Genomic DNA, 13322 nt, shown 5'->3' on the forward strand with positions numbered 1-13322 from the left:
AGAAGGCTCAAGGAGCCAAATGGCTTACACCTGCTCTTATTTCTTATGTTCTATATTTTTATCCCTCAACCAACATCATCAAAAACAGAGCACAGTATCATCTATCCCACTACTGCCTGTGAAAACTTGCCTTGTGCAAATTGGCTGCCATGTTTCCCTACAGTGCAACGAGGATTACACTTCAAAATTTTACAACTACAGTTGGCTTCAATTCCTATTAGGTGAGGGAGATGAAAATCAGTCAAGGTTCCTGCTTTGGATCCACCCTCCATTGACCCCAGCTGGACATCATAGAATCATAGAATAGTACAGCACAGAAGGAGGCCATTCAGCCCATTGACTCTGCACTGGCTGTTTTGAAGAGCAATCCAGGCAGTCCTACACCACCCCGACACCCCCTGCTCTTTCTCCCATATCACTGATTTTTTTTCCCCTTCAAATATTTATCCAATTCTCTTTTCAGGGCTACTGCTGAATCTGTATTCGCTACCCTATTAGGCAGAGCACTCCAAATTGTAACTACTCATTGCAAAAAAAAGGCTTTTCCTCATCTCATCTTTAGTTCTTTTGCCAATCACCTTAAATTGTTGTCCTCCAGCTTACCAATTTAGGGGAGACGGTGGTGTAGTGGTAGTGTTACTAGACTAGTAATCTAGAGGCCCAGGTTAACTGGAGAAATGCATTCAAATCCAACCATAATTAATTAATCTGGAATATAAAGCTGGTCTCAGTAATGGTGACCATGAAACTATCATCAATTATTGTAAAAACCCATCTGGTTTATTAATGCTCTTTAGGGAAGGGAAGGAGATCTGCCATTCTATCTAGTCTGGCCTCTTTGTGACTCCAGATCCACAGCAATGTGGTTGACTCTTAACTGCCCTATGAAATAGCCCAGCAGGCCACCCAGTTCAAGGGAATTTGGGATGGGCAACAAACACTGGCCTTGCCAGCGATGCCCATATCCCATCAAAAAATAAAAGGACCCACACACAATGATCAAATGGTGTCTGGCCTCACATATCAAGATGTGTCACTTGGATGAGATACCGTGGCTCTTCCTGCACTTGTGGAACTGTAGTGCATTAAGAGTCAGAACCTGAGGGGGACAAGAAAGATGGCTGCTATTTGTGATTGAGATCCTTCTCCTTCATGTAGCAGCAGGAATGAGGCTGCATATCAAAAAAGCACCTGTAACGTAATAAAATAGGCCCTCCACAGGAGCACTTTAAAATTGAACACCAAGTCACATAAGGATATATTAGGGCAGATGACCCAAATCTTTTTCAAGCAGGTAATTTTTAACGAGTGTCTTAAAGGAGGACCGAGATGTGGAGAGGCTTAGGGAGGAAATTCCAGAGCTTAGGGTCTTGATAGCTGAAGGCACAGCCATCAATGCTGGGGGCAATTAAAATTGGGGATGCTCAAGGAGCTGAGTTAAAGGAGTGCAGGTATCTCAGAGGGTTCTGAGGCTGGAGGAGATTACAGAGGCGGTGAAACCATGGAGGGATTTGAAAGCAGAGATGAGAATTTTAAAATTGATGCATTGCTCAGCGAGTGGGAGCAGGTGTAGATGATGGATTGATGGGAATGGATGTGAACCAGAACATGGGCAACTGAGTTTTGGCACATTGTTCATTGGTAAAGCTACACCCCATCCCCCTTCACCCCATACTCCCCCACCAACTTCCACCCACTTCATTCATCACAGGTCAAATTAAATGCAAAACTAATTTGCAAACGTCACCATCCGGGTACTTGATTGGCAATTGTGAAACAGTCTGGTTTCAAACAGTTGTCAGAAATCCTTTTGAAATGTTAATCAAGGATCTGCATTTTTTTCCTCTCAGTCTATTGAAATGAGGTCAATCATTGTTCCCCCTGAAACCTGGCTGAGATCAGCCAATTTAACACAGACTGGGCCTCAAACCTGGAGTCTTCCTTGTAACAAGATATCATTCATTGAAATGATTGGATGAATAAATATTAATCAGTGCTGAACAAACGGAGTGATTCTCCTAATTATATGACTTGTTTCCCCTGGTACAAGGGGCCACAGAACAATGCTTTGTGATTCTGCATGTGAGCTAGAAATGTGCTTGAAGGTTGATGAGTTTGGCTGCCGGCTGCATTGCAAATGACCTTCTCAACGGACTGAAGGAGACCATCTACTTGAAACGATTTATCTCTCGTGTTTTAAATTTGAATGCTAGAGGGATCCATTTGACTGCAGGAGCCAGTGAGAGATACCGTACTTCAATGGACATGGAAATCGGAGCAGGAATGGACCCTATGTCTCTTCACGTCTGCTCCACAATCAATAAGATCATGGCTGATCTTCTGCATGAACTTCACGTTCCCGCTCTATCCCCATGTCCCTTGATTCCCTTAATGTCCCAAAATTTATGGATTTCAGTCTTGAACATACTCATCAACTGAGCATCTACAGTTCTCTGGTGTAGAGAATTCCAAAGATTTGTAATACTCTGAGTGAAAATAGTTTTCCTCACCTCAGTCGTGAATGACCAGTCTCCTTATCCAGAAACTATGCCCCATACTTTCAGACCGTCCAGCCAGGTGGAAACGGGACACCCTGGGCCACTCCTCCATCACCCCCTACTCCTCAACCCCCTCCTATGGCACCTCCCTATGCCTACGCAAAAGATGTAACACCTGCCCCTTCACTTCCTCTCTCCTCACTGTCCAAGGGCCCAAACACTCCTTTCAAGTGAAGCAGCATTTCACTTGCATTTCCCCCAACTTAGTCTACTGCATTCGTTGCTCCCAATGTGATCTCCTCTACATTGGAGAGACCAAACGTAAACTGGGTGACCACTTTGCAGAACACCTGCGGTCTGTCCGCAAGAATGACCCAAACCTCCCTGTCGCTTGCCATTTTAACACTCCACCCTGCTCTCTTGCCCACATGTCTGTCCTTGGCTTGCTGCATTGTTCCAGTGAAGCCCAACGCAAACTGGAGGAACAACACCTCATCTTCCGACTAGGCGCTTTACAGCCTTCTGGACTGAATATTGAATTCAACAACTTTAGGTCTTGAGCTTCCTCCTCCATCCCCACCCCCTTTCTGTTTCTTCCCCCTTCCTTTTGTTTTTTTCCAATAAATTATATAGATTTTTCTTTTCCCACCTATTTCCATTCTTTTTAAATATTTTTAAATCTATTATGCTCCCCCCACCCCCACTAGAGCTATACCTTGAGTGCCCTACCATCCATTCTTAATTAGCACATTCGTTTAGATAATATCACCAACTTTAACACCTATGTGTTCTTTTGTTCTGTTGTCTGTGACATCTTTTGATGAAGTGCTTCTATCACTGCTTGTTTGTCCCTACAACCACACCCCCCCTCCACTTCTCTCCCTGCCTCCCCCCCACACACACCTTAAACCAACTTATATTTCACCCCTTCCTTGGATTCACCCAGTTCTGTTGAAGGGTCATGAGGACTCGAAACGTCAACTCTTTTCTTCTCCGCCGATGCTGCCAGACCTGCTGAGTTTTTCCAGGTAATTCTGTTTTTGTTTTGGAAACGGTCTCTTAGCACCTTCCTTGTCAAACCCTCTAAAGATGTATTTATTTCAATGGGAAGAAGGACAGAAAACGTCATCCCGGTGTCCTGGTCAAATATCGTGCCTCAATCCAAGTCACCAAAATTTGCTCATGTTGCCATGTGCGAGACCTTTAGCTATGTGCAAAATAGCTGCTGTGTTTCCAACATTAGTGGCTACACTTTAAGAACATTTCATTGGCTGTAAGCTTGAGACCCTGATGCCCAATAGAACTTGTGGTTAGAACCCACCTTTGTGTCACAAATGGCGCTGGCGAAAAGCCACAGCTTGATATGCATCTGGGCTTCTCCTCACACTTTATCTAATTCTGAGATGTTGCCAAGATGGCTTCTGGTGCTGTTAATGAGGTCATTCCAGCAAACACTAAGCATCGTCTGTGGTTGTAACACACTGTTTCGCTTGAGTCTCAGATATGGTCTTACATGAGGGACAGTAGCATATAGATTGAGCAAGGTAAGGCTTCTATTAATTAAATAGAACTCACGGCTTTAACAGAAAGATTGGTCACGGAGAAAAACTTCACACAAGATTAAAATTACAGAGTTAAAACAGTCTTACAAAACATTCTTCCCCAAAAAACCCACTTGGTCGAACACATAAGTAAACTACTTGGCAACAGCTCCCTTATAGATTTTTAACTATAAAAATCCAGTACTATTTATCCAAGGTAAAAACTGCTGTCACTTTAGTAAAGCATACCACATGACTTGTCACACTCTTCCACTCAGCTGTGGAAATCCAAAGGGAGTTCAGAAACAGAATGCTTACTGAAGACAAAGACTCTTCTGGTCTGAAACTGGATGGCTGCTTCAAATTCACGATTTCTCAGCACAGAACTGATCTCAGCACATCTCCCCCACTCAGCCACCACAACTTAACTCAACATCTTTCCTTAAATATATATATCTTTTCCTTTCATCTTAGACTTCATTGTCCTAAGCACCTCTTTGAACTCAACTTTTGCAACGTATAAAATCTTTCATGTCTTCCTATTGCCTCCGCTTTTGAGTCAAATAATATGTAATAACCTTCCCTTGTTTACTTATGAACCCTTTGTGAGTTGTAAAAGTCTCTTGTCACTTCTAAACTACCCTTTAAAATTTAATAGCTGAAAAGTCAAGTCCCTACCTCTCACCTAATGCAAATTTTAAAACCCAACCTTTTTACTCGTACAGTTAATTTCACCACAGCCTCTCATTACAAATGCATGCATCTAGCCCCTTTACCTTTAATTTCACAGTTCCCCCAGACAAGCTGCCTTTTATAATCTCTCCTCAGTTTAATTAGTCATAGACACACACACACACACACACACACACACACACACTCAAACCCTTCTTTACAGAACCCCACCATATCCCTAAAAATATTAAAATAATAACATGCACCTTCACAACTGGAAGACTAGCATGTTTCAGGCAGGCCAAAGAGAACCTTTCACCGAGTTGATGGTTCCCCTTCCGCAGTTGATGTTTATCTTGATGTGCGTTCCTGGGAACAGCCCATGGAGCACACCTAATTGCCCTTGAGCAGCTGGTGGTGAGCCATCTACAACTGAGTGGCTTGCTCGGCCATTCCAGAGGGCAGTTAAGAGTCAACAACATTACTGTGAGTGGATTTGGAGTAAGGATGGCAGATTTCTTCCTCAGAGGATTGTTGATGAATCCGATTTTTTTAAAATGATAATCAGTAGATTCATGATCATTATTAATGAAATTATCATTTGATTCCCGACTTATTAATTAACTGAAATTAAATCCTCACATTGCTGTGGTGGGTCTCCAGTAGACTGAAGCAAAACACAATTAGGGATTGGGTTCTTTAATGAAAAATTTGTAATAAACACTGATCTGTTGAAAGCCATTACAGAAAGTCTTTTAGAAACAAGACATTGACCTCTTGATTTACTATTAGGGCCCATATGCTCTTCAAAATGAAGGACATCTATCAATTATATGAAAGGCAATGCTTTCATAACCTGCATTGGCAAATTGAAATAACGAATCTCTTTACCGACAAAGTGGTGAGAATGTGGAACTTGCCACCACACAGAGTCTACTTGGACTTCCAGAAGGCCTTTGACAAGGTGCCGCACAGGAGGCTGCTCAGTAAGATAAGAGCCCATGGTGTTAGAGGCAAGGTACTAGCATGGATAGAAGATTGGCTGTCTGGCAGGAGGCAGAGAGTGGGGATGAGGGGGTCCTTCTCAGGATGGCGGCCGGTGACTAGTGGAGTTCCGCAGGGGTCAATGTTGGGACCACAACTTTTCACTTTATACATTAATGATCTAGATGAAGGAACTGAGGGCATCCTGGCTAAGTTTGCAGATGATACAAAGATAGGTGGAGGGATAGGTAGTATTGAGGAGGCGGGGAGGCTGCAGAAGGATTTGGACAGGTTAGGAGAATGGGCAAAGAAGTGGCAGATGGAATACAATGTGGGGAAGTGTGAGGTCATGCACTTTGGTAGGAAGAATAGAGACATAGACTATTTTCTAAATGGGGAGAGAATTCAGAAATGTGGAGTGCAAAGGGACTTGGGAGTCCTAGTCCAGGATTCTCTTAAGGTTAACTTGCAGGTTGAGTCGGTAGTTAGGAAGGCAAATGCAATGTTGGCATTTATTTCGAGAGGACTAGAATATAAAAGCAGGGATGTGCTGCTGAGGCTTTATAAGGCTCTGGTCAGACCACATTTAGAATATTGTGAGCAATTTTGGGCCCCGTATCTCAGGAAGGATGTGCTGGCCCTGGAGAGGGTCCAGAGGAGGTTCACGAGAACGATCCCAGGAATGAAAGGCTTAACATATGAGGAACGTTTGAGGACGCTGGGTCTATACTCGATGGAGTTTAGAAGGATGAGGGGGGATCTGATTGAAACTTACAGAATACTGAAAGGCCTGGATAGAGTGGACATGGGGAAGATGTTTCCATTAGTAGGAGAGACTAGGACCTGAGGGCACAGCCTCAGAGTAAAGGGAAGACCTTTTAGAACAGAGATGAGGAGAAACTTCTTTAGCCAGAGAGTAGTGAATCTTTGGAATTCATTGCCACAGAAGGCTGTGGAGGCCAGGTCATTGAGTGTATTTAAGACTGAGATAGATAGGTTCTTGATTGTTAAGGGGATCAAAGGTTACGGGGAGAAGGCGGGAGAATGGGATTGAGAAACTTATCAGCCATGATTGAATGGCAGAGCAGACTTGATGGGCCAAATGGCCTAATTTCTGCTCCTATGTCTGATTGTCTTATGGAGTGGTTGAGGTGAATACCAGAGACATATTTAAGGGGAAGTCGGATAAACAGACCAGGAATGAAAAGAAAGTCTTGCATTTCAAAGCATCATTCACCATCTCAGGATTACCCAAAGTGCTTTATAGCTAGTGAAGTACTTTTGAAGTGTAGTCACTGTTGTAATGTGGGAAACCCAGCAGCCAATTTGCATGCAGCAAGCTCCCACAAACAGCAACGTGATTCTAAGGAGATAATCTATTTTAGCGATGATTTTGGAGGGATAGATATTGGGCAGGACAAATGAAGGACATGTTAACGAGGTGAGATGAAACAGGGTGGGAGTAGACTTGTCTGGAGCATGGACCAGTTGGGCCGAATGGTCTTTTTTTGTCCTGAACACACTCGTGTAATTCTGTGGCATAGTTAAGCTTCTTTAGGTGATGCTAGCCAGAATACTAAAAAGAGAAGAAAGACATGCATTTATATAGCACCTGTCACAGCCATTGGATGTCCCAAAGCACTTTACAGCCAATGAAGTCACCGTTGTGATGTGGGAAATGCAGTAGCCAATATACACACAGCATATGGGGGAGGTGGTGGCCGAGTGGTATTGTCACTGGACTAGTAATTGAGGGGTAAATATTGACCAGGCAACAGGGGAGAACTCCCCCCACCCCCATCCCCTTCAAAAGCAGGACCTTTTTACATTCCCCTGAGAGGGCAGATGGGGCCTCAGTTTAACATCTCATCCAATAAACAGCAACTCTGACAGAGCAGCACTCCCTCAGTACTGCCCTGAATCTTGTGCTCAAGCTCTGGAGTGGGATTTGAACCCAAGACCTGGTAACACAGAAGCAAGTGTGCTACCAACTGAACTACAACTGGTATCAGACTGCAGCAACTGCTAACAAAAAAAAACCCACCTCTTTATCAAATGGCACAACCTGAAGACACATAGAAAGCTGCAAACAGACAGCGTGATATGGATCAGCATCAGAAAATGGGTAGGAGTAGTTTTATGTTTTGCGTGTAGATTCTACATCAGGACTCATTAGCAATCTGACAGTCTTGGTGCGGCTTGCAGCTATTACAGTTCTTTACACGAGGCAAGCTGCTCAGTAGCTGAAGCATCCATTTAATGACAGTGGAAGTCAGAACACTAACGGAGTGTAGAGCAGCAAGCCCTCGGGCCTTTAGATTCACCATGACAACGGTGGCAATTTGCTTTTGAAAACAAGGTCTAATCACTCCAAAACGATCTCGTCAAGGAGTTGGTAAAGCTTCAGCTCATTGAGCGCAATAAGTTATCTGTTAGCTCCCTCTTATCTAATCTCTTACTGATAAAATGATTCCATTGGTTTTTCCTGTGAAGACTGCGCTGGCAGTTGAACTTTACTGTGTTCACAGACAGTCTGAGCTCCTTCTTTCCCATCCAAGTAAGGCAATGGCAGCACAGACCCCGGAGGTCTGGCCAAATGCTCTGGAGACATGAGATCAAATCCCACCATGGCAACTAGGGAGTTCAAATTCAGTTTAATAAATAAATCTGGAATTAAAAGTTAGCTCAGTAGTTGGAACTACTGAATTGTCATTTAAAAACCCATCTGATTCGCTAATGCCCTCTTTATGGGAAGGACACTGCTGTTCTTGGCCTGGCCTGGCCTATATGTGATTCCAAACCCACAACAATGTGGTTGACTCTGAAATGGCCCTAACAAGCTGCTCCATTCGTAAGAAAACAGCTATGAAAAGATATAATAATAAAACTGAATTACCCAGCATTGATCTTGGACATTGGCACACCCAGCCCTGTCAACTCTGTAAATTCCTCCTCACTTAACCTCTGGGGGCTTGTGCCAGGGAGTGCTGACCCACAGACTAGCCACACTACAGCTTGACATAGTTCATACTCACAGACTCATACCTAACGATGTCTAAGGCACCACCGTCACTTGGTATATCCTGTCTCACTGGCAGGACAGGCCCACCAGTGGTGGCAGAACAGTGGTATAAAGTCAGGAGCAAATGTCCCTGGGAGTCCTCAACATGGACTCCAGACCCCATGGCATCAGGTTAAACATGGGCAAGGAAACGTCCTGCTGATTACCACCAACCACTCCCCCCAACTCCAATCAGCTGATAAATCAGTGCTGCCCCATGTTGAACACCACTTGGAGGAACACTGGCGGTGGTGGCAAGGGCACAGAACATGCTCTGGGTGGGGGACTTCAACGTCCATCACCAAGAGTGGCTCGGTAGCACCAATACTAACCGAACTGGCTGAGCCCTATAGGACATGGCTGCTAGACTGGGTCTGCGGCAGGTGGTGAGGGAACCAACCTGTCAAGGATACATCTGTCTACGACAGTATTGGTAGAAATGACCACTGCACATTTCTTGTGAAGACAAAGTCTCGTCTTCATACTGAGGGATACCCTACAGCAGCAGAACAGTATTCAAGAATCTGTAACATCATGGCCCTGAATATCCCTCAATCTACCATTGCCATCAAGCTAGGAGATCAACACTGGTTCAATGAGGAGTGCAGGAGGAGCAGGACCTGGCATACCTAAAAATGAGATGCCAACCTGGTGAAGCTAAGCACAGGACTACTTGTATTTTAGACAACCACCTACAAGTTCCCCACCAAGACATACACCTACCTGACTTGGAAATATATTGCCCTTCCTTCACTGTCACTGGGTCAAAACGTTAGCACTCGCTCGCTAATAGCACTGTGGGTGTACCTACACCACACGGGCCACAGCTAGGGTTGCCAATCCTCTGGGAATGACCAGGAGCCTACCGGATTCGGCATCAATCTCCCGGCGACAATTAAAAGCAATCTGGGAGATTTTAAAATGTGTCACATGACTCATGCAGAAGCTCTGTCAGAGATTCTAGCTCATCAAAGCTGATTGGTTACTTGGCAGCATGGTGACATGAAACGCAATCGCATAACCCAGTACTGACACATACGCGAGCTGCGCTCATGAATGCTGTTGCCTGTCTTCCCACCACGCTGAGCCTCGAGGTAGTAAAAGGAGCGAGAGCTGCGGGCTGCTGCCTTCCCAACACACACAGAGATAAAAGCAGTGAGTTGTAGAGATGGATTTAGCCCCAGCTGATTATTTTTATTAAATGAAATTATTGTGCAAATTGGTGAGAATTTGTACAGGAGGATTTGGCTGGTGCGAAATGGGCTTTTACACCGATAGAAGCCTCGGTGTGTTTTCCTCTCTTGCACCCCCTTAGAACCCATTTGCACCTTGACACTGACTTTCCATGACATCATTTCCGCCAACATCTCCCAGAACATGTCCAGCCAGAGTTGGCAACCTTAACAGCAGCGGTTCAGAGAGGCAGGTCACCGCCACCTTCTCGTGGACAATTGAGGGATGGGTAATAAATGCTGGCCTTGCTAGTGACAGCCACATTTCCTGAATTAATCTTTGTTTTAAAAAAAATGCCAGTACTCCAATTCTCAGCTCTTCCCTATTCTCCTATTGCACACGCTCAACAGCACCCCTGCAGGCTCTGTGGGAAACTACATCGCTTACCATTCTTTTGAAGCATATCTTCACACACCCACACACTTCCATTGCCAACGAGCCTTAGTGGAGACTTGAACCCAGAGGTAGGATCACTATCACTGTCCCTCAAGACCTCCTACTTACCACCTACTGTGATATTGGACCATGGAGATAAATAGAAAAAGGGCCTGCCTTTATATAGCCACGCCATCAGGATATGGTTCACAGCCAATGAGGTACTTTTAGATTAATGAAGAAAAGCAAATTCCTGGAAGTAGCAGAATGGTAGTGGTCAGATAATGTGTTTTGATGATTGAGAGATAAAAATTGGTGAGGACACAAGAAATAACTCCCCGACTTTTCATTGAAATGTTGCTTGTTCGATCTTTTGCACCCGTCTAACAAGAGCCAACAGATCTTCAGTTTAGCATCTCATCAGAAACACAGCACCTCCAGCATTGCAGCACTCCCTCAGTACTACCCTGGAGTTTCAGCCACAAATTTGTGCTCCAGTCCCTCGAGTGGGGCTTGAACCCACAAGCTTCTAACTCAGAAACAAGAGCACTACCCACAGAACCAGAGACTTTTCGATTTTGGGTGTCAGTTGATCAGTTTGGTTTTTGTGCTGCACTTGTCAGGAAATGATTCAGAAATTGAAACAATTCTGGAAAGTTCTGTGAATTTAACTCTTTCCTTCACCGTCTATTTCTTTTTAACAGAGAGCCAATGTTGTCTTGTCTTGCCGCTCACTGGGTAGTGCTTTTGTCTCTGAGTCAGATGGTTGTGAGGTTGAATGCACACCCAGAGACTCGAAACTGTAGTCCTGTAAGGCTGAAACCCTACTGTATACTGAGGGGAGCTGCACGGTTGGCAGTACCATCTCCCTGATGAGATGTTAAATCGAGGCCCTGCCTGCTCTCTCAGGCGGGATACAAAACATCCTACGGTGTTATTTGAAGAAAATCAGGGAATCCTCCATGCTCTCCGGAGCCGATATTTATCCTTCAACCGACATTGGTTCAGAACAATGGCCATTTCACAATGTGGTTTGTGGGATCTTTCTGTGCACAAGTGTGTCTCCTGCATTACAACAGTGGCTGCACTTCAAAAAGTGCTTCGCTGGCTGCAGAGTGTTTTAAGAGACATCCTGAGGTTGTGAAAGGTACTATGTGAGTCCAGGTCTTTCTCTGGCGCGCCCACGCCCTGTCCAGCAGCTAACTCTGGTCATCTATTTTGCGTGATTTGTTTCTGTTCCAGGTTTTGGGATGACCACGCCGGCGACCGTGAGCGGGAAGGTCTTCCTGATATTCTACGGCCTGGTCGGCTGCGCGGCCACCATTCTCTTCTTCAACCTCTTCCTGGAGCGGCTGATAACAGTCCTGGCCTACATCCTGAAGACCTGCCACGAGAGGCAGCTGAGGCGGAGGGGGGTCCTGCCCCAGGAAGACTGTCCGGAACTGGGCAACACCAGCGAGGTGGACAGCCTAGCAGGCTGGAAGCCCTCCGTCTATTATGTAATGTTGATCCTGGGCCTGGCAGCCATCACCATTTCCTGTTGTGCCTCAGCCCTGTACACCCCAGTCGAAGGCTGGAGCTACCTGGACTCCATCTACTTTTGCTTTGTGGCCTTTAGCACCATAGGCTTTGGTGATCTGGTGAGCAGCCAGAACATGAGGTACGATTACCAGGGGGTTTATCGGTTTGGCAATTTTCTGTTCATCCTGATGGGGGTGTGTTGTATTTATTCTCTGTTTAACGTTATATCCATCGTCATAAAGCAGTTCCTCAACTGGAGCCTGAGGAGACTGGAATGCAGGTGCTGCCTCAGGTGCCAACAGAAGCTATTCAGGCCGGGCAGGAATGCCGTGGTTCCCGGGGTCACCGGCGGCAGGCGGAAGATCTCCATCGAGACGGACGCCTTCAACGAGAGTGAGGTGGTGGACGGGCGAAGGCTGTCCGGGGAGATGATCTCCATGAGGGACTTCCTGGCTGCCAACAAGGTCTCGCTGGCCATCATGCAGAAGCAGCTGCTGGAGACAGCGAATGGGCATCCCAGGGCCAGTGGCCACGCTCCCCGTCACAACGGCTTCTCCGAGGGAGTGGGGGCTCTGGCTATTATGAACAATCGGCTGGTGGAGACCAGCGTGGATAGATGAGCTTTTCACAAGTGACTGCACAATGTGGATCCAACCACAGCTCTTGATTAAGCCTTAATGACTAATGCACTCTTTTATATAAAAAAATTAAATATTTCTGGATGATTCTGTTTGGTGGTGAACTTTGACCTTCTCTGGTACTCAACTTTGACCTATCACTGACAAAGCGCAAGGGGAGTGGGGGAGGTAATGGGCATAGATGTTGCTCAGGCAACCAGTGCACAGCTAAGACGTAACACCCCCACCTCTTTGACATGATGGGACAAGGTTGCGAGTTCTCTTTGATGGCTGTCTACTCAGTGTGTAAACTGACCGGTGTCATATTGCATCAAAGGGTCCCTGGTTCAATGTCCAGCTCCTGTAAAATAAGATGGATTGGGGCTCACCACTCCTCAGTCAGGGGCCCGTAGCCAATTCCCAACCTCTCATCTGCCACGTTTGTTCTGGGGGGGGGGGGGGGGGGGGGGGGGGGGGGGGGGGGGGTGGTTGGGTGGCGAGGTGGGTGCAGTCAGTATTGATGCTTGGAAACCAATTGGCAGAGTATACCACCCAACCACCGATACCCATGGGCCAACCCGTGGACAGGCAGTGTTTTGAGGAGCCAGCTCATTAATAGCGGGCACCCTAATACAGCTCTCCAGGTTGAAGCCTCCCAATATCGGGCCGGGGTATGAATGGGGGAAGGGAGGCAGCAGCAACATAGGGGCAGATAAGTTGTCTGCTTGTTCGGATTTCAGGTTCCCTCACATGATCTCCTGTCGACAATCATCCCTCCTCCACTGTCTCACCACACACACACACACATACACACATACAC

General features: G+C 45.8%; 1 protein-coding gene across 1 annotated transcript in view; it reads left to right on the forward strand.

Annotated features, from left to right (window-relative positions):
- The window catches only part of kcnk13a (potassium channel, subfamily K, member 13a), a 39637-nt gene extending 27070 nt beyond the window's left edge, over positions 1-12567 (forward strand). Inside the window, exon 2 of the mRNA XM_041214965.1 lies at positions 11607-12567. Within this exon, the coding sequence (XP_041070899.1) occupies positions 11607-12505 (899 nt within the window). The 3' untranslated portion in view covers positions 12506-12567. The remainder of the gene's footprint in view (positions 1-11606) is intronic.
- Positions 12568-13322: the final 755 nt, after the last annotated feature.

This window comes from Carcharodon carcharias, chromosome 20 (assembly GCF_017639515.1).
Source record: "Carcharodon carcharias isolate sCarCar2 chromosome 20, sCarCar2.pri, whole genome shotgun sequence".
Classification (NCBI taxonomy): Eukaryota; Metazoa; Chordata; class Chondrichthyes; order Lamniformes; family Lamnidae; genus Carcharodon; species Carcharodon carcharias.